This window comes from Cyphomyrmex costatus, unplaced genomic scaffold, assembly GCF_001594065.2.
Source record: "Cyphomyrmex costatus isolate MS0001 unplaced genomic scaffold, Ccosl1.0 scaffold189, whole genome shotgun sequence".
Lineage (NCBI taxonomy): Eukaryota > Metazoa > Arthropoda > Insecta > Hymenoptera > Formicidae > Cyphomyrmex > Cyphomyrmex costatus.
The window spans coordinates 1,120,551-1,139,944 of record NW_017275921.1 but is presented as its reverse complement, the minus strand read 5'-3'; the positions used below and the strand labels follow the sequence as shown (position 1 = coordinate 1,139,944).

The window sequence follows — 19,394 nt, the reverse complement described above, 5'->3', positions numbered from 1 at the left end:
TTTCCGCTTGTGCACGCGCGAAATTGCACGTTTAAAGTCTCGCTCTCTCTTTCTCTCTCTCTCTCTCTCTCTCTCTCCTTTTCCTTTTTTTCTCTTGCAAATTTAAAAGGAATGATATTGATAGAATTACGTCGTGCTCGCGTGTCCATATTTGCTATCCCTTCTCGCGCGATTCTTTTCTTTAAAGAATTGCGATGTTTCTCCGCCCGCGGGGCACCGCGCCCGCCCGATTTGCATATTGAAACAGCAAATACTCGAATACGCTTTAATAACGCGTCGCGACGATTCGACTTATTCAGAAGTAAAAGTCGCGGCGCGGTACGGTCGCGGAGAGCCGTTCTGTAAATTCCGATACTTTATTGTACCGAGCGGAGCTTTCAATTCTCCTTTACTGCTCTCCCTTTCCGGTAGAGTCTACGACGCGTCACGAACTTTCGATAAATTGTAAATACCACCATCGGGCGTTCTCCGTTATTGAAAGACAGTCGCGAACTGATTGCCGATTGCTTTCGTATCGGCGATTTCCCGTGATGTTTGCTTAGAAACTTTTATTACCACCTCGCTAAGGTTTTCCGCTCCCGTAAAATTTCGTGGCATGTCAAATTAATAACGAATATCACGTAAAATGAATTATCAAAAAGATTCGTAAATCGCTTTGCTAATCGTTAATCGAAATATTGTGAATTATTGTATTTAGGAACGTACAAACAAATTATTGCTGTATGAGATGTTTCAAAAATTACGTTTGGTGGAAGAAAGTCTTTGACTAATTTAAAGTGAATTGGGTGGACGACGTTTTTCCTACCTTCTGTTACTCAATATTAAACACCTTCGTGTAACTTAAATTAAAATTAAATTAAATTAAGTCTTAAATTAAGGCTTTGCAAAGTCTGCTTGAAATTAAGTGCAGAAGATTGAAATTTTATTATTTATATTTAATCCTGAGTTAATCTAAAAAAAGCTGAAAAGCTCCTTGTTTATTATTGTGTTTTCTGTAATATTTTATTTTAAAGAGACCTAGTTTTAAATTAGTGAAAAAATTTCTTTAGCATATAATTTATTATACGTTACATAAAAGGAAGATACAACCTTCTTCATTATCGTTTGAGATCATTTTATTTCTACATTTTTTAATGTGTTTTTCTTTATGGAAACAAAATTAATAACGCTATGCTCAAGGAAAAATTGGATACATTGAAGTAAAGAATAAAATCCTTATTCACATCCTTACGAAATTGCTGTCAGTTATACTTCAATTATTTAAAAACTAATTTTAAAGTTGAATCAACAATTTCCTTTAAATTAGTTTTTTAAATGATTGAAGCATAAACTGCATGAGAGAGATTTCGTGACGATGTAAGAATTTTATTTTCTATTTCAATATACCAATTTTTCTTTCATTGCAACGTTATTATTATGATAATTTTCGGTTTTCATAAAGAAAAATGTATAAGAACATGTAGAGGACTGAAACAATTCTCCAGCGGTTGCAAAAAAAGTGAAAGTCGTATTCTCCTTTTACGTAAGATAAATTACATACACGCTGCAGGATTTAATGGCGCACGTAGTACCAAGAAATATGCAAATAAATTTTTAACACCGTCGTGTCATCGAGGAACTGTAAACGTATGAAACAGTAAACGGAACGTGTCATCGTACTAACAACGGATTCGCTCTATGTATTTTCCGTTCGCGTTGGCAGTGATAGACTTGTTTGGCAAACGGACGCGAATCTATTTTGCACGAGACTTCGACATGCCGTGGCCACACGGCGCGCCTGATGTGTTACACACGGCAAAAAAATCCGATATAAATCGAATCACCGTAAAGCATACTATTGTTTGACATAGTATATGTTGTGCACGGTGCCAATATATCGAACAATACTCGGTAAAATCTGACAGCGGACTGCACGGCTAAAAATGATTCGCAAAACCATTCGCCGGCTATTTTTACTCTCATCAGCTGCGCGTGCGGTTTCTTGGGAATCCCGAAATGGAATTTGTTTGATGAAAAAAAAAAAAAAAAAAAACAATAAGGAAAGGGGAAAAACATATGTAGCCTATGGCGAGAGTTACACAGTTAATTCACAATATACAGAGAAAATGCTTGAGACAACGCTAGTGAAGCTTTCGAATCATGAGAGAACGAGGGAGAGAGAGAGAGAGTCAGTCACAAGGTTCTTTTAAAATCGCCGTTGTTCACTCTAGCGTGCTCCGCACAAAGAAGCCGCGTTTCGCCTACGGATCGCCAGGAATTAGAAGAATTTGATAGAACGAGATAGTTCGAAAATGAAAAGCGGGACCCACGTTGGCACTCATTGTACGCGTGAAGTCAGGCGTCCCGTTAATTAGACATAATAGAACATTCACAGCGAGATTTCACGCGCATATTTATACGGATGGCTTTGCCTGAGGTATTTCAGAAGTCGCGATACTGCTGCGCGCGGAAGAGACTGGCCAGTTCCCTTTGACCCTACAGTCGTTTTAATCCCCCCCGGGCAATTAATCCCTCTTGCTCGATTAAACTCTTATTCTAGGTTTAATTAAAACTTCTTTTTCCCCGCCATTTCCAGGCGCTATTCCGGACGATAAGATTGCGCATCGGTGACGCGCGACTCATCTCTTACATGGAAACTAAATCTGCCACTAATTGATTTCCGAATCGGATAGAAAAGTTCTTAATGCGAAGCAGCAAGGTAGAATCATTTTTTGATTGCAACGAAATCCTGCTGAGAAACTTATATTGTATTATCGCAAAGTAAAATATATAGAAATTTTGTAAGTAACATTTAGAATAAATGAGACGTGTCTCTCTCTCGTTCAAATGCTGCTGTTGCTGCTGTAATTGAAACGAGACATCACATTGATGTACACATTGATGTTTGAGTCTTTTGAGCTTTAATTTTAATAGATATTATAATTTTACTGTGTATTCTTCGAAAGGGGAAATGAAACTATTTTATCTCGATTTGTTCAGTAACTGGATATTTCGCGTTGTGGCAAGTTTCATTTTGAAGGTACGGCATATAGCACAACCGACAAGCGTTTTTAATACTGCGAGTCTGTTCTAACATTAGTTGATAACGAAGCAGACGTGTGCTGAGAAATAACAGGTTCGTTTCTAGAAGGCACCCGAGTAAGACTGCGTATATCTTTGCCCGAGGGAAAATTCGTTGGATATCTACGGCGCCTATTATTGGAGCTATAACGATCCACGATCGCTGTTATAACGATTTTAATTAAATGTGACTTTCAGAAGAATCCTCGCGTAATGGAGCGACAAATTAATTGCAGTTCGAGAAATCTTTTCCGACGCGACAGGAATTAAGTGTCTACATACGCGAAATAAGTCCTAACGATAAATGTAATCGCTTTTATTACGAACGTTTGTTTAGCTACAAATTAAGATAACTTTGTTAAAAGACAGTTCTAAATATTTCGGAATTATTTTTACATTTACGATAATTAATAGATTACATCTAAATAAATAGTCTTTTTAAATTTGCTTATCATAATTTCAGGATAGATAAATGCATGACATTCATGATTGACATCCTTTATGTATTCTCATTGGTAATTTATAATTGTAGAGATAACTTGTTTAAAAAAAAAATGAATTAAACAAAATTGCATTTTGTTTTTCAAATTCTCAAACTTCATTTTCTACAGACGCGCATTGCAATTTGTCTTTTTTAACGTAAAGAATTGGAGTATAAAATATCATTAGATGGATTAAATATCCCTGTTTTGAGTCACGTCTCGCTCATTATAAAAGACGAAGGAATGGTTGCACGGACAATCTCCTACGAATTTACCACACGGCTAATAAGTCACAATTTTCCAGAAGGAACCCTCCGGAAGATACAGTACGTCTCTTTTATCACCTATGCATCAATTAAGCGGGTGATCCGTCTTTCGTATCGTACTACAAACATCCGATATGAAACGAGAAGGGACGCGGAGGGAAAGGGGAGGAGGATGGGGTCCAACGCTTATTTCCCGTCGAAGTTCCCGATTAAGTGACACTTAATATGAATTAATGCCCGCTTCCTCGAGGGCGAGAGCGGAGCTCAGGCAGGCCGATGAAACAGGACGAAGCGGGGCGAAGCGAAGCGAGGTGCGCGAATATATTCTGCGAAGTCGAAACCGCAGCGCGACCGTAGCCACCAAGTTACAAACTATTTCGAGTTCCCATCGATCAAGTCGAAAGTCGCTTGTCGGCCGAACGAGCATGAATCAGCGAGGCTTATTGAGCATCGGACGTATCTGGAGCTCTCTCGATCTGCCGCGATCTGCAGATCGAGAGTACGACGGCAGAGAAAGCGGGTGAATGTTGTTTGTTAGTTTTCGAAACGCGCGCGGGCGAGAATATGAAATGGAAGGAAATGAGAAACAGATCAAAAGAGAGGAAGAGAGTAGTGCTGGTTTAGTGGCCACTTAAAAATTGATCGAAACCTTTTTACGATTGGTGGTGGTTGATGCCCAGGGTGGATGTTTCGAATATCGTGTGGATCCAAAAGAAACGCGTCGCGTCTCCACGGTGTAAGGAGAAGGAAAGACCGGTTCGCGGTTCTTCGTATAAGTTCGGCAATCGAATCGTAAAGTCGATGCACATGTCGGTTACTCGTCCTTTTCTTCGTCTCTTTCGATCGTTCGCCAACAACGTCCCCATGTGTATCTTTCGATGCTGTAGCCGGGATAAGTATGCGCTGCGTACGCGTTGGAGACGAACGTTTGTGCATGTGCTCGTGTTCCCCGCCCTCTGATGGAATAGTTCTATGAACAGACGAAGGCTCTCCTTCTCGAATGAGATCTTGAGCGAGATGGAAACGACCGTTAAGAGCGGCGCGAGACGCCGCTGCTGTCCCTCCACCGTCGTCCACAACAATTCATATATAACGTTTGAGATCGTTAGAAACGTGCATCACCCAGTACAAGTCTTTTGTCTACTGTCGCCGCCTATAAGTACAAAAAAGTGTCTTATGTAACACACGTACATGTATAACCGTTTAATTATTTAATTATTAGACGAGTAGAATTTAGATTTACAAAAACGCATATCGAATATTTACACACGTGAAATTGAAACGCGAGAATAGGACCATCTCCTTACTTTCTCGATATTTACTCGCATCGTCGATAGTGTATTCATCGATATTTTCTTTTTTCGACGCCGGGCACGGTACGGATATCGATATTTTTTGCCGGCTCTAATAACGAGTAAAGTGTCGATGCTTTTTTTCTGATAGCGTGTCCCCGGTCTCGCCCCTGTGCAGGACCAACCGGGAGGAGAACGGCGAGAAGATACAGACAGGTTGCGTGCAATGTCCGCTCGTTCTTCTCTCTTCTCTACACTCGCTCGTCGCGCACGTCTGTATGTCGATCGCGTGCAATGGTAACAGGCGCACGGGCGTGTGCGTGTGTTACGCCGAGGGGCGCGCGTATACGCGCAAGAAAGACGCCGCTTCGCGTACGAAACGCAGGACATCCTCGTCCTACCCCGAGGTCCTGCGGTAGGCGCGTGCTCACTCCACTTGGTGCCGCCGCTCGCCGCCGCTGTGTGTGAGTGCTGCCGCCACTGGTTCGGTGGGGATAGAAACGATTGGTGGACGCTGCGTCGAGTTAGATGCCGAGGAGATCTTGCTCGTCAGTCGTGCGGTGGCCGTCGTACCGAGCGTTACGGTCTCTGCTGTCGTAGGGAGACGCTCTCTCTCTACCTCTGTCTATTTGTCCATTGCCGTTACCGCGGATAGCTTAGATTTCGCGCGAAATCATCCTTTTCTCTTATCGTTTCTTTTTCCCTCTGATCGACGACACTCTCTCGTCTTCTGAAATTTCTGGGAGTCTAGCTGATCTATCAATAGATCCTGGATCTAGAAACAGAGCGTATTTACTTCGGCATCGACATCGAGGAAACAGTGTGATGTGCGGGATCTTGTAATGGCACATCTCGGGACGCGATTCGAGGAGTTTGCACGAAACGTCAATGTTGTGCGGATAACAGGACACGTCCCCCTGATCGGAATGCGGGATATCGTAACGAGACGCGACATTAGTTTGTCAGCGAACCACCGTAAGTGGATAACACTCTGATACAGGGTTGATGCTTGTTAAACGACTTTGACGTGACGTGACTCGGTAATCACTGTCGATCGTTCTTCTTCAAAGAACTCGAAAGTCCCCGAGTCGAATCCGGAATTTAGAAAACATCACGAACAATAGAATAGCTTATTTTTACCTGTAAAGAAACGTACCCGTGCAAAATACTCATGCCGCGCCGGACAAATCACTAATGTTGTAAATCGAGTGAAACAGTGTAAATCTTGGATATAAGTTAAAATAACGTGATAATAATTACGATTTTGAGATTATACTGACGAACCGTGACGATTAGGTAATCAATTCTTGGTTTATGTGGGCTGACTCGATGTCAGTCCGTAAATGTTCACAGTTAATCGAATCGGAGTGAATCTTGTACTACGACGGAGAGCGAACAGTTTCAGTAACACATCTCGACCAGGCTTGCGTGAATAGACGCCCAGCACAGTGGGCAATAACCGGTAACGTGACGCGGTCGCTCGGCGTGTGATGATTAGGAAGCAGAAAACCGGTACCAAGCGCAGGCAACGAGTTCACTAAAGATGCGTGGGCTCGTCGGTCGGCACGAAGGTCCCGGGAGAAGATCGTTGTCGCTGTCGTTGGCTTATTACTGCCTGCTCGTGCCAGTGTACCACGTGCTCGCCGTGACCAGTGAGCTACCGCCAAAGCTCGATTTGCCCGACTATTGTTCCTGGGATTTGCACCAGGATGGCGCGCTCACCTGCGTGCATCATTACACGGGCAACGACTCGCTTAAGACGAACTTTTCTCAAGCCACGAGCGAGTACGTGACCTCCATGAACATCGTGTGTGAGGAGGACTCCGATCGGGAAAATGACAATGCCGTACTCAGCGTGGACAGCTTCCTTCACTTATGGCGGCTGCGGTCGTTGAAGCTGACCGGATGCAAGTTGATGCATTGGCCGGCCAAGTTACTCAGCGGTCTGCGCGACCTCCGTAATCTGACCGTTAGAACACTAAATGGACACAAAACCAAATACAGTCTGGAACTGGAAAGCGGCGCTTTTGATAATACGCCGCAGATTGAAAAACTTGATATATCGTGGAACAATATCTGGCAAATACCGGATCGCCTGTTTTGCCCCTTATCGAATTTAGTAACTTTAAACATCTCGTGGAATTCGTTGAAAGATATCACAGAACTCGGATTTCAAGATGTCACTGAAGAAAAAATATCTGAAAAGCAGCATCCGAGACGGATCCATTTGGAATCCACGCCGGCTCCTCTTCCATGTTCCCTGGACGTGCAATCGTTAGATATGTCGAATAATCAAATTTCCGTGTTATCTATCAATGGATTCTCGTCGTTGAAACGTCTCAAAGTATTGAATTTGTCCAGCAATGCTATCTCCATGGTAGCAGACGGAGCTCTACACGGACTTAGATCCCTTGAGAATCTCGACCTATCTGGGAACAAAATCGTCGCTTTGCCGACGGCGATGTTCCGGGATGCGAGCAAGTCACTGAAGGAGTTGAGATTGCAAAACAACTCTATCAGTGCACTGTTGTCTGGTTTGGTGGCCAACATGAATCAACTAGTCACTCTCGACTTGTCAAGGAACGTTCTGACTAGCTCGTGGTTAGACTCGGGAACATTCTCCGGATTGATACGCCTCGTACTCCTGAATCTATCTTACAATCGAATTAGCAAATTAAATACGACAATCTTCAAAGATCTCTATACTTTACAGATTTTAAATCTCCAATTTAACGAGATCGATTCGATATCAGCGGACACTTTCGCGCCGATGAGCAATTTACACACTCTAGAATTAGCTCACAATCGGTTGACTTATCTTGACGCTTATTCCCTGAACGGATTATTCGCGCTCTCACTGCTGGCCTTGGACTCCAACTTGCTTGAGGGAATTCATCCGGACGCTTTTCGGAACTGCTCGAGCATGCAAGATTTAAACCTGTCCGGCAACAATCTTGACAGCATACCAGTGGCGCTAAAAGACATGAGGATATTGCGGACCCTCGATCTGGGCGAGAACCAGATCAGAAGCTTGAATAAGCCCGGTTTCCGAGGAATGTCAAGTCTGTATGGGCTGAGGATGATCGGCAATGAGATCACCAACGTCACGCAGGAGGATCTCGTAGAATTACCGGCGTTGCAAATCTTAAATCTGGCCAGAAACAGAATCGAATTCGTGGAGAATGGCGCATTCGCTGCCAATCCAGCACTTCAAGCGATTCGATTGGATTCAAATTTGTTGCAGGACATATCTGGCATCTTTGTAAACGCGCCCGGTGTTTTGTATCTAAACATGTCTGACAACATGATTACGTTATTCGATTATAGCTTCTTGCCTGAAAAATTACAATGGTTGGATCTACATAAAAATTTTATCGAAGATCTTGGCATAGCGCCACAGAATATGAATCTGCAGACGCTCGATGTGTCATTTAACCGGCTAACGAGAATAGACTCTCGAATGATTCCAGATTCCATCGAGCTACTGTTCGTCAACAATAACCTGATAGCCTCTGTGGAGCCGCAAACATTCTTCGCGAAGACGAATCTCACTCGAGTGGATCTCTACGCGAATCTGATTATCAAGATGAACCTCTCGGCGTTCCAACTTACTCCGGTTCCATCTAACAGACAACTTCCGGCGTTCTACATCGGCGGAAATCCCTTTATATGCGACTGCACCACGGAGTGGTTGCAGAGGATCAATTCGCTTACGCTGAGACAGCATCCGAGGGTGATGGATCTTGAGTCCGTTTACTGTAGATTACCTTACGATCGTCACAAGTCGTTTATACCGCTGTTGGAGGCAAAATCTTCACAATTCTTGTGCACGTACAAGGCGCACTGCTTCGCTCTCTGCCATTGTTGCGACTTTGACGCTTGCGATTGCGAGATGACATGTCCAACGAACTGCACGTGTTATCACGATCAGTCCTGGTCGGCAAATGTCGTCGACTGTTCCAGTTCAGGCTATAAAACCCTGCCGGGTCGGTTGCCAATGGACGCAACGGAGGTTTATCTCGATGGGAACAATTTCGGGGAACTAAATTCTCATTCGTTCATTGGCCGGAAGAACTTGCAGATCCTTTACGCGAACGACAGCAACATTATCGCAATCCGCAATCACACCTTCAGTGGTTTGAAGCGGCTGCTTGTGCTACATCTGGAGAACAACAAGATAAGTGTTCTTAATGGCGTAGAATTGATGCCGTTGGAAAATCTGAAGGAGCTTTATCTCCAGAATAATCTATTAACATATATTGATAACGGTACGTTCTTGCCGCTACGTCACTTAGAAGTTTTACGTTTGGAGAACAATCGACTCGGCACTTTTGCCCTCTGGCAATTGGGCCAGAATCCGTATCTAGTCGACATCGGTTTATCTAGTAATCCGTGGAACTGCGAATGCTCGTATCTAGATCGCGTACGGGAGTGGATGTCCCGCAACCAGGCGAAGATCAACGACTGGCAAAGTGTCACCTGTTCCCTAGGCGTGCCCATAACTCTTCCAGCGAACGGATCGGTCATAAATTGCGCGGCATTAACGGGCACGACTTCCGTCGTCGAGACGCATCCACTGGAAGCTTATCTACCGGTACTGCTAGCCACAGTCGTGCTGATATTCGCAGCGGTGGCGTTGGTGTGCGGCGCAATCAGGCATCGTCGTACCCTGAGAACCTGGGCCGCGAGCAGATGCGGTCTGCGGGCGTGTTACAAAACCGCAGCCTTCGAGGATCAGGAGAAACCGTTCGACGCCTACATCTCCTATTCTGCGGTCGACGAGGCCTTCGTCTCTACGATTCTTGTGCCGGGTCTGGAAACTTCATATAGGTTGTGCTTACATTATCGAGATCTTGGTGCTGGCAGCAACGTCGCTGACGCCGTAGCCGAAGCGGCCGATTCTTCGAGGCGCACTATTCTCGTATTGTCGAAGAACTTTCTGCATGGCGAGTGGTCCAGGTTTGAATTCAAGGCGGCCCTGAGGGACGCTCTCAAGGGAAAGGGCCGCTCGGTAATTTTGCTTCTGGTGGGCGGTGTGTGCCCACGGGATCTCGACGCCGATCTCAAAAAGAGAATCTCGTCGCACACTGTGCTGGTATGGGGGGACAAGTTATTCTGGCAGAAGCTGAGGTTCGCCATGCCGGACGTGTCTCCGGTTCCCGTTTTAGAGAGACCCTTGCCGTTGCCACCACCGCCGCCACCCCCGGTGCATCATCAATGGACGTAGAACTGCCGTTATTTAGGTGAGAGAGAAAGAGAGAAAAGCATGTTCTTTCATTTTTAGAATAATGTATCCGATAATATTTATTATATAACAGCGTTTATAAATTCCGCGTTTATATATATGAAGCTATATATAAAACAAGATTTTATCCAGATTCGAAGAACAGGCTCGATATTATATATATAAATCTAGAAATAGTTAAAATAATATCTTCGCATTTTGATCTTCCACATCGTACGCATATTATATCAGATAAATTTGCATATTTGCATATGAATATCTATTGCACATTTTGTTCAACAGATTTTGAAATATTCGATAGTGTTATTGTTTATTACTGCATGAAAAAACTTTTATACAAAAATTATGATATTTTATAGTATAAAAAACCAGAATTAAGTAATATTTATTTAAATAAAGTAATCTGGGGAAAAAATAAATATAATATAATGCTCGAAATGCATTATATTATATTATATGATATTTCTCTTGAATATTTTTTTAATACTCAAATGAACAATAATTTATTCGTAACTGTTATACAGCTGTGATTGGAGATATGATATTCGTAATTACGAATTTTTTATTTTATTACATCTTTCAACTACCGTAATTCTAGTAAGCACATTTATAATGTAATAAATTCGTATATTTATTGTTTAGATATACGAATTGTACAATTTCTGATACATTATGACAGCAAATATTACCTTCTTTAGCAATAATCTTTCTCGAAACATCGTGTACGTAACGCTCTTTTGTATCCTAAAATGGGAGTAACGTTGCTTCCGGTTGTTGAATACTTACGATGGAAAGTTGGCTAAGTACAAAGTCGTTCATCGTTAATCCAATAGAATTTATAATCGATGTTCGTGTGCCCATAAAAGCGCCGAGTAGCGCGCGTGGTACGTATATAATGGTAACAGTTCAAATTATATATAATTCCTAAACGACAGGCTAACGAGGCGGTAGTCGTGCCATTGAACGCGCTTCTACACGACCTGCAGCCCATTTAACGGCGACACATTTCGCGCTATTGTGATCGGGGGCATGAATGAGGTCATCTTTCGATGGTCGGTTTTGCACGAACATATGGGTCGGGAAATATACGAAAAGTCGCATTAAATCCGTCGTTACATGTCCGCCAGCGACCAGTGAACTAGGAAAGTCCATCAATCGTCCGGACCATTTGTGCTCTCATAACTATTCTCACTCAATTAGCGATTAAGTTCGCTTTGTCCAAATTCGATCCCCCGTCAGAAGCACAAAAGACCGTAAACGGCGTAAACCCCCAGCAGTCGTTTTTCTTAAATGTCGATTTTCGCAATCAGTCTGACGAAAGTTCTGCGTGTTGTACGATTGACGCAATTATCGTAATGAATTTATTTGCATTTTCACACACACGCTATCAATATACAATAAATAGATTAGTAGCAGTTGCAATTGTGTTATATAATGAATTTATTTGATGCGATATATTCTTGACAATCTTTTACTAACCAATGCTTCTAAATTATGAAACTAGTAATAAAAATGCACGAAAGCATAATGTAAAAAACAGTTCATCTTTATACAGTCAGAATTTGTTAGATTCGAATATAACAACTCTTTTTTAAAATCTAGTGTTGTTATGTCCTCCTCGAATACTCTAATTCAGAATTCATATTGCACATCAAAATATCTTGTCCATAACTTGTTATTGTCAAACATTCTGTATTGTTATAAAGTATGGAAAGCGTTGCAAAAAACTTTGTTTATTTCAAATTTAACTTTTTGATTGCCATATTATTCGTTACAATTTACAGTCACAAAAATAGAAATGTTACAAATACGTATATAATAATCATTACATTCGTATTTGCTATGAAACAAGAGTGTATCTGTATCTATCATTTTCTATCGATATGCTATAATTAGCAAGAATTAATAGCAAATATATGTATTTACTATTAGAATTAGAATTTAATTTATTTAATATAACTATAAAGTTAAATATTATATTATGAAATGTTGATCATCATATGTAATTATAAATGTCCTTTTTTTCTTATATAAAAATATATTTTTTAATTACATTTTTGCAACAAACATTCTGTCTTTATTGAAAAGTAATAACAAGATCTTTTTTGCTTTATTTAATTTAATAGGATAATTAAACTGAATTATATTTTATTCTTTTTGTTTTCTCTGAAAGGAAATTTTAACCGCAATCATTTAGTTAGTGGCCATAATATAACATATAATTGTCTAAAATAACTCATTATTGCACATTTAACAGCGATTTTATTTCGCATTCTATTCTCCCATTGGGAAATGACGAGTAATTTCGTGATCCGCCTGCTCGTTCGCCCGACTCGTGCCTTTGTAATCACCAGCCGAATAGAATTATCTCTGTCACGCAGATCGGCAACGTGGAAAAGGGAGGCCGAATGCGACGGACGTTATATTAAAGCCAACGCGACGCGCGGGAAAATTAGGAAAGTCAATTGATCGTCCGATTTCCCGCAATTCCGCAACAATGCCTTTCTCCCCTGACCGCAGACTGCCAGACAGGCCCTCGATTTTCTTTGTATCAGGTGACCGGCCATTCGCCGCGTTAACTTTCCGCGACACGCTTCAGTTTCAGCTGTTACCCGAGAGCTCCACGCGAAATGGTGGTTATGGCTCGAAAGGGCGAGTTGAAAATACGAGAGGGGCAGTCCGGAAGGTCCCTTTTTACCCCATAAACTTCCACGTTGGCGCCTGCGTGGTTGACGCTTCCATTAAAAGCTAAGCCGTCGATAAGCTGCATCGATACCAACTCTCTGTCCCTCCCTCCCTCCCTCCCTCTCTCTCTCTCTCTCTCTCTCTCTCTCTCTCTCTCTCTCTCTCTCTCTCTCTCTCTCTATTTTTCTTTTTATCTTCTCCCAACGGGATTACGCAAAGAAATTATTTAGCCGGAACGCGGAAATACTTATTGTCACGTTAGCTCGCCAACTAAATTTTCATAGTAGTGCCCCGCAGCTGTTCGCTTCCTGTCGGATGGACCGCAAATGGATGCGATTTGCGAAATCTTGAGACGGTTACGCAGAGTCGGCGAACGCTAGTCGCTTTCGTCAGCTTCACGAAGAGAAACGATCTCGTGGTATTTTTTTTATCGTGATTTATCGCGTTCCGTACGCCTACCGTTAAAGGCGGGATTTCGTTGTCAGTTTCGGTTTCGAGTATGATGTACGATGTCGCGGCTGGAAACAACTTTTTATCGATTGAGTTATCATACGGTAGTCCGTAACGAGCGTTTAAGCGCCCATCGCGCGGCAATTCGACATCGTTGCACCATCGTCGAATTCGGTCCCTTTTCTCGACTTCGGGCGGAAACTTACGACCATGTAGAATAGAACTCGTTAAGGGTAGTTTCTCGCGTATTTTCGGTGATGGCATTTCCGAACGTTCGCGACCTTTTCCCCTTCCCGTGCGATCCTTCGGAGAAACCATTTAACTGCTCGTCTGACGATAACGTCATCGTGAAGGCAGGGCCACGGAGCTTTTCAATCTTCGTAGAGAAAAAAGCGTCAGGCGGTCGCAAAGTAAAATGCCTTAATAGAACTCCCGTCGACGGAAGAACGTACTCGAAATGTCTACGAAGAGGCAGGTAGAATCTTCGATCGTAGGTATACCTGCCTGTGCCGTTCGTTCTGTACTTGACAAGGGCACGCCCGAGTCCAGAAGACAAATGGGCTCCGTGTCGACCTTGCATACTCTCTTCGAGAAAACGAATAAGAAATTGAAAAGTGATCGGTATACTAATTCGTTTCTCGCACGTTTGTAGATGGGTTCCAAGCACATTTCGGTGTTCTAGGCGATAGCAAAATAGCCATTCATTACACTCTTCGTACACGTCACGTCTTATTAGGGAAACAAGTGCAGCTGAAATATGTTCCCAACTTTTAGGCGCGTGTCTCTCAAGAACAAGATCTCGTTTAAAATTGACGAAGGAACAACACGATGAATAACTTTAGATTATATTATATAGATTGTTTTTCTTTTAGGAGACAACAGTGATTGACACATATATTATCTTATCTTTCTGGGCATTCAGTAAATAATATGTTAAAAATAAAACAACACTTTATCTCCAAAAGGTAAAACAACCATGAATTTATCGTGAAGGGATAACACTATTTTTCGATGTGGCATACCTACGTTAAGCTATGTCTTATTTACATCATTTCTTAGAAGAACCGGAAAAGCTACATGTCACGGTTAATGCCTGCGCGCTAATTTCGCGCTGATTTTTTTGCAACAGCACGATCTCCACGCTTCGTTACATGCCTTATCCGAAATAGCGCTCGCATACATAATCTAATGGATTACGTGTCTAAAAGTCACGCATCGTGAAAGGAAATAAGAATGACACGGGTCTGCTCGAGTACACTTGAGCGCGCGAGTTTTTCGTACGTGCGATGCAGGTAAATAAGCGCGAGCTAGAACAAACCGGTAATCGATGCTCAGGAATTCCTGCGAGAAAACGTATCGCGAGACTTAACGACGGGAGTGGCCAGGCATCCAGGGATGCCAAGTTTCTTAATTATTAGTTTTATAATTACGTCCGAGTTAATTGTAATATCGCGAACTTGCGTATATGTATACTATATATATATTTTTTTCTTCGTCCGGATCGATTACTTATTTGTGCGCGTCTGAAAGTATCGCGCCTCCAAATTAATTACAGTAGATGTTACGTCTTTAGTGTATACCTTCGCTCATTATAATTTTCTACATGTTGTATAAACTGCGCGATAAACTTTATGGCTGCACGTATTACGAAGAAGATTATATCTAAGCGTCAATTATAAACGCGTGGAGAAAGAGTTGCATCGTTAATCACAATGCGAAGATCACAGCAGCTTAGAATAAATCGACGGAAAAATTGATTAATCGTACGAGACAAGAGAATGCATCTAAAATTTAAGAATAATAGGTAATATACGGTATATATACTAGGATTATCGAAAATTCTGTATCAACGGAATGAAAATGAAATAGCAAGCTTCATGGTTTTATCTCTCGAGTTATTCTGTATAAATATTACTCGATTTTCGGCTAAAAATATCTTAGATTTATTAACACCATATATCATTGCTATTTATCTCATTATTTTTATATATCATTGTTAACTAGATTTATGTTATATATTACAAGATAAATAGGTTACCTGTGCAAATCTATTATAATAATTGCTATTCATTTAAATTATTAAATTGTTTAAATTTATCAAATTTTAGCAGAAATAAAAAATAGAATTTCAAGTAGTCTCGCGTCAAATACAGCGTCTAATTATTTCACATTCGAATTTTCCACTTACACAAATGATTGACGGCAACAGATTATTTTATGCTAACATGATGCACAAAACGTAAAATAATTTATTATTAAAAAATTTTGACTCTTTATAACTTAATGCCTTCAGTTGAAACTGTACTATATGTACTTTTTCTTTTATCTACGAACAATCTTCAGTATTTAGCGCTTTTCTACATTAGCAATTCTATTTCTAAGATTTTATAAGTTAATCAAAAAATTACGGTTTAATTTAATTTAAAAGACATTTATTGATTAAAATGATATATTTATTTGATTATCTCTTTCAGTAATTGAATTAAAAGATAAAAATACAAAAAAATAAAAATAAATGCCAATCGATGTTATAAGAGCAAAAGAAATCGATAAAATCCTTTTCGTCGCAGACAAAGTTTGGTCATGCGTAGGTGTACGTGTGTATTCACGAAGGATCGATTTCTCACAAACACAGAAAGTTGTCTACGCGGTATAGTCACGTCTCAGAATATGAGTCAATGATCCGGAAGACTTGTCCCTGGTGATTCCGAAAGAGCGACTGACGAGGGACGACGAGGGTTTTCGCGTATCGACGCGACTATGGTATTACGTTTCCGAGATTGGCATATCGCTCGCCAATACTGTGGATGCATTGTCCGTCGTTGTCATCCTCGTGTCGTCGCCGTCATCGTCGTAAGCCTGCAAAATGTACGGAAGCATCCCCGAGCCCTCTTGCCCTTTCATTGTCGGTTCGACGCGTGGTGTTTTACAGCGAGAGCTTCTCCGTTCTTCCGCCAATGCATTCCGAATTGTACACCCCGCTGTCGTATACCTTCGGGAGGTCCTATTCTCTCTTCGGCTGTTCGCCATTGTGCCCGCCTTTAGTGCGGGTTGCCGTCGGAAGTCGGTGGAAATGTAACTCGTGGTGCTCGCGCACGAAACGAGTCAAATAAGCCGACGACGAATGCACCTTTTTCACAATACTCGGAGAAACTCTCGAGAGCGTCCGCCGTCGATATTTCGAGCGATGCAACTGCTCGTAAAATATAGTACGCACTCGGAAGATCGGTTCCGGCTTTTACATTCGGTGACAGAAACGTGTCATCGGCATGCGACGTTACCGGATGAACCGTCACTATGGAATGGATAAGTAATGATCAGTTTCGTCGATGGACGAGATAGTTGAATCTCCGAGATTAGCGCGAGATATAGTATTTCAATCCGTAATATATCCTGAATTCCCGAATAATTTACGTGCCATTCTATATCGTACTATTAAATTCATAATGTCAATTAAATTCAATTTGAATTATTTTTAAACATTTCTATATATCGCCACCGCTCCTAATCAAAATGTATCGTTAATTTAATTAAAACAGTCGAAGTGAAATAAAAATTAATAATAAAACGCAGTTTATTATTTAGTAAGTGCATTCTTATATTAATATGGATGTTATTTACTTTGAAATTTATTTTGACACACTTGAAAGTTAAAAGTAATTAAACGTTATTTTACTTAGGAATCTTTGATATAACAGTATATCTTTAGTATCTTGTTACATAGTTTAGAAACTATTGATATCTGGGTTTATATAAGGAAAGAACGATTCTAATTCAATCTGATAAAATCGGAGATTTTATAATAGAAATAGAATTTTATTCTCTTCACTATTTATATGTAGCTATGCATGAAAGAGATCTGGTTTACAAATATTGTTCTCATCTTATTATATCCATTCACACCTTTTTCACATCTGCTGTTTTAATTTATTGCTTTACTTTTTGTCTCTTTTTCTTATCCTTATTAATGCTTTTCCAGCTTATCTATGCTTTAAATACATTATCACTGTCGATATACATTCCTCACGTTATCACAGTCGTAATATCTAATACACACTGCATCTCTTTCTAAATAGATATACATTATCTCCTCTTTTCTATTAGTTATCTTATGATTCTATCCTAATTATCTCAATTGCTAGCAATTTCCTTCCTTCTCTTTCCTTTTATTAAATTCCTTTACTAAATTCTTTTGGAGATTTCGAAATATATATAGTTAGCTGATCGCACCTATAGGAATATTAAGAAAAAAGTTTAGATGAAAGCTGAGAATTGACGGTTATTTGCAAAACGAAACGCATGACGGATTCGTTCGTTCGTAGAAAGGTGATGTGACGCGCCAAGTTATGCGGTTTTATGACTCGCTGTGTGTCTGCTTCTTAGAATCTTCACTAATCTTATCGAGTGCTGCACCGGTATGCCCGTAAACCACCTGCATCTGCGCGACATTTGAGGAGGTCGCAGAATGCTTTTATGGTGCTTTTAGCTCGACTTGTACGCGGCACACTGTCATCGTCACTTCGCGGCTTTTCTCTCAAGTCCCGCGCATGACGCGGAAGAACAGTGAGACAGCTTCCCAGGAAAGCCGTTAAACGGCTTATCTGGCGGTGTATTTGGTCAATTTGAAGAGCATCCTTTCCCTTTAACTTCCTCCGATTTTCTATGGTCGCGAATACCGCCACGCCCGGTATATATAGCCCTTCATCCGGGTTCCCCGCGTCTCACTTAAGGGCCACTCCGACTTTTAATTCGTGCTGCTTTTCATCTTATCGTGCGACGTTCCTTTCCCTCCTTTTTATTAGCGTTTCTGACTCGCCCTTTACACTCTTCGAGACTCTTTCCCCTGAACAATGGAGGCGGGCGACAGCCCGCGCGGCACGACGACGCGATTCGAGGGGAGGAGAGCTCTTGAAAAATTTACGCGGTCCTCCTTTAGACACTCCTCGCGATTTGTATACTTTATGTCGACCCCCTTCAACTTCTGTGTTCAGTGGATCTTAATAGCAAAATATTTGCCGTATTAATGGATTCTTCTTGTACATGCTGAAATTCGTACCGTCGATGTATTTACACTCGTAAAGATATGCATGAATGTATAATGGAGCTTCGCGCGATTACACGTGCTTTTTTTATACACGCGATCGATGCGACGCAGAGTGAAGCGGTTATGGGTATAAATGCCCGGCACCATAAAATATGGTTACATCGACCATCTTTTTTTCTCCCGGTATTCTTACGAGCTATTCAGTGGTATATCAACGTATATATCGTTTGGCTACGTTTTCCCCTCGCCGACTTAGTGCCGAAGGAACGGATGTGACTCACCGCAAGGGACCAAGTGAATTTTCGGTGGATTCATAACCGCGCATAAATCGATACCTACGCATCCACCATAAGGTACTGCTGGGCGGCAGCAGACGGGAGAGAAAACAAGGGATACAAATCTTTTTTTGTACGCTATCTCACGTATACGCGCGTTCCGCGAAAGCGTGTACCGCCGATTCTCCCGTACGTGATTTACAAATTTTCGAGTTAGAGTTAATTTGCAATTTACGCGTTGCGGATCCGCGCCGGTTACGGGGCAACGTGGTAACAAATATCGGAGTTAATTCCCTCTCGATTCCGCAATAAACGAAGTTAGCGCGCGAGCATGCCGAGAGGCCAACCTTAACACGAATACCGAGCGAGAAAAGGGTTTCGTATGTTATGATTGAAAACAACGCGCGAAGCTGCTCCATATACATATATACGAGTATATGTACGTACATACTAGATATCGTCGTGCCGTACGTTTTATTTCTAAAACAATAATTTACCGCGCCGTGCTGGCATGAATCTCTTTCAGTTGTCTTGCGTCTGCTTTTTGAGCGTTGTCACAAAAGTACCTCGATTTTTAACAAAAAAAAAAAAAAAA

General features: G+C 41.5%; 1 protein-coding gene across 1 annotated transcript in view; it reads left to right on the top strand.

Moving 5' to 3' along the window:
* The first annotated feature begins 6,643 nt into the window (after positions 1-6,643).
* The window catches only part of Toll-6 (Toll-like receptor 6), a 51,965-nt gene continuing 39,214 nt past the window's right edge, over positions 6,644-19,394 (top strand). Inside the window, exon 1 of the mRNA XM_018537933.1 lies at positions 6,644-10,343. Coding sequence (XP_018393435.1) covers positions 6,644-10,327 — 3,684 coding nt within the window. The 3' untranslated portion in view covers positions 10,328-10,343. The remainder of the gene's footprint in view (positions 10,344-19,394) is intronic.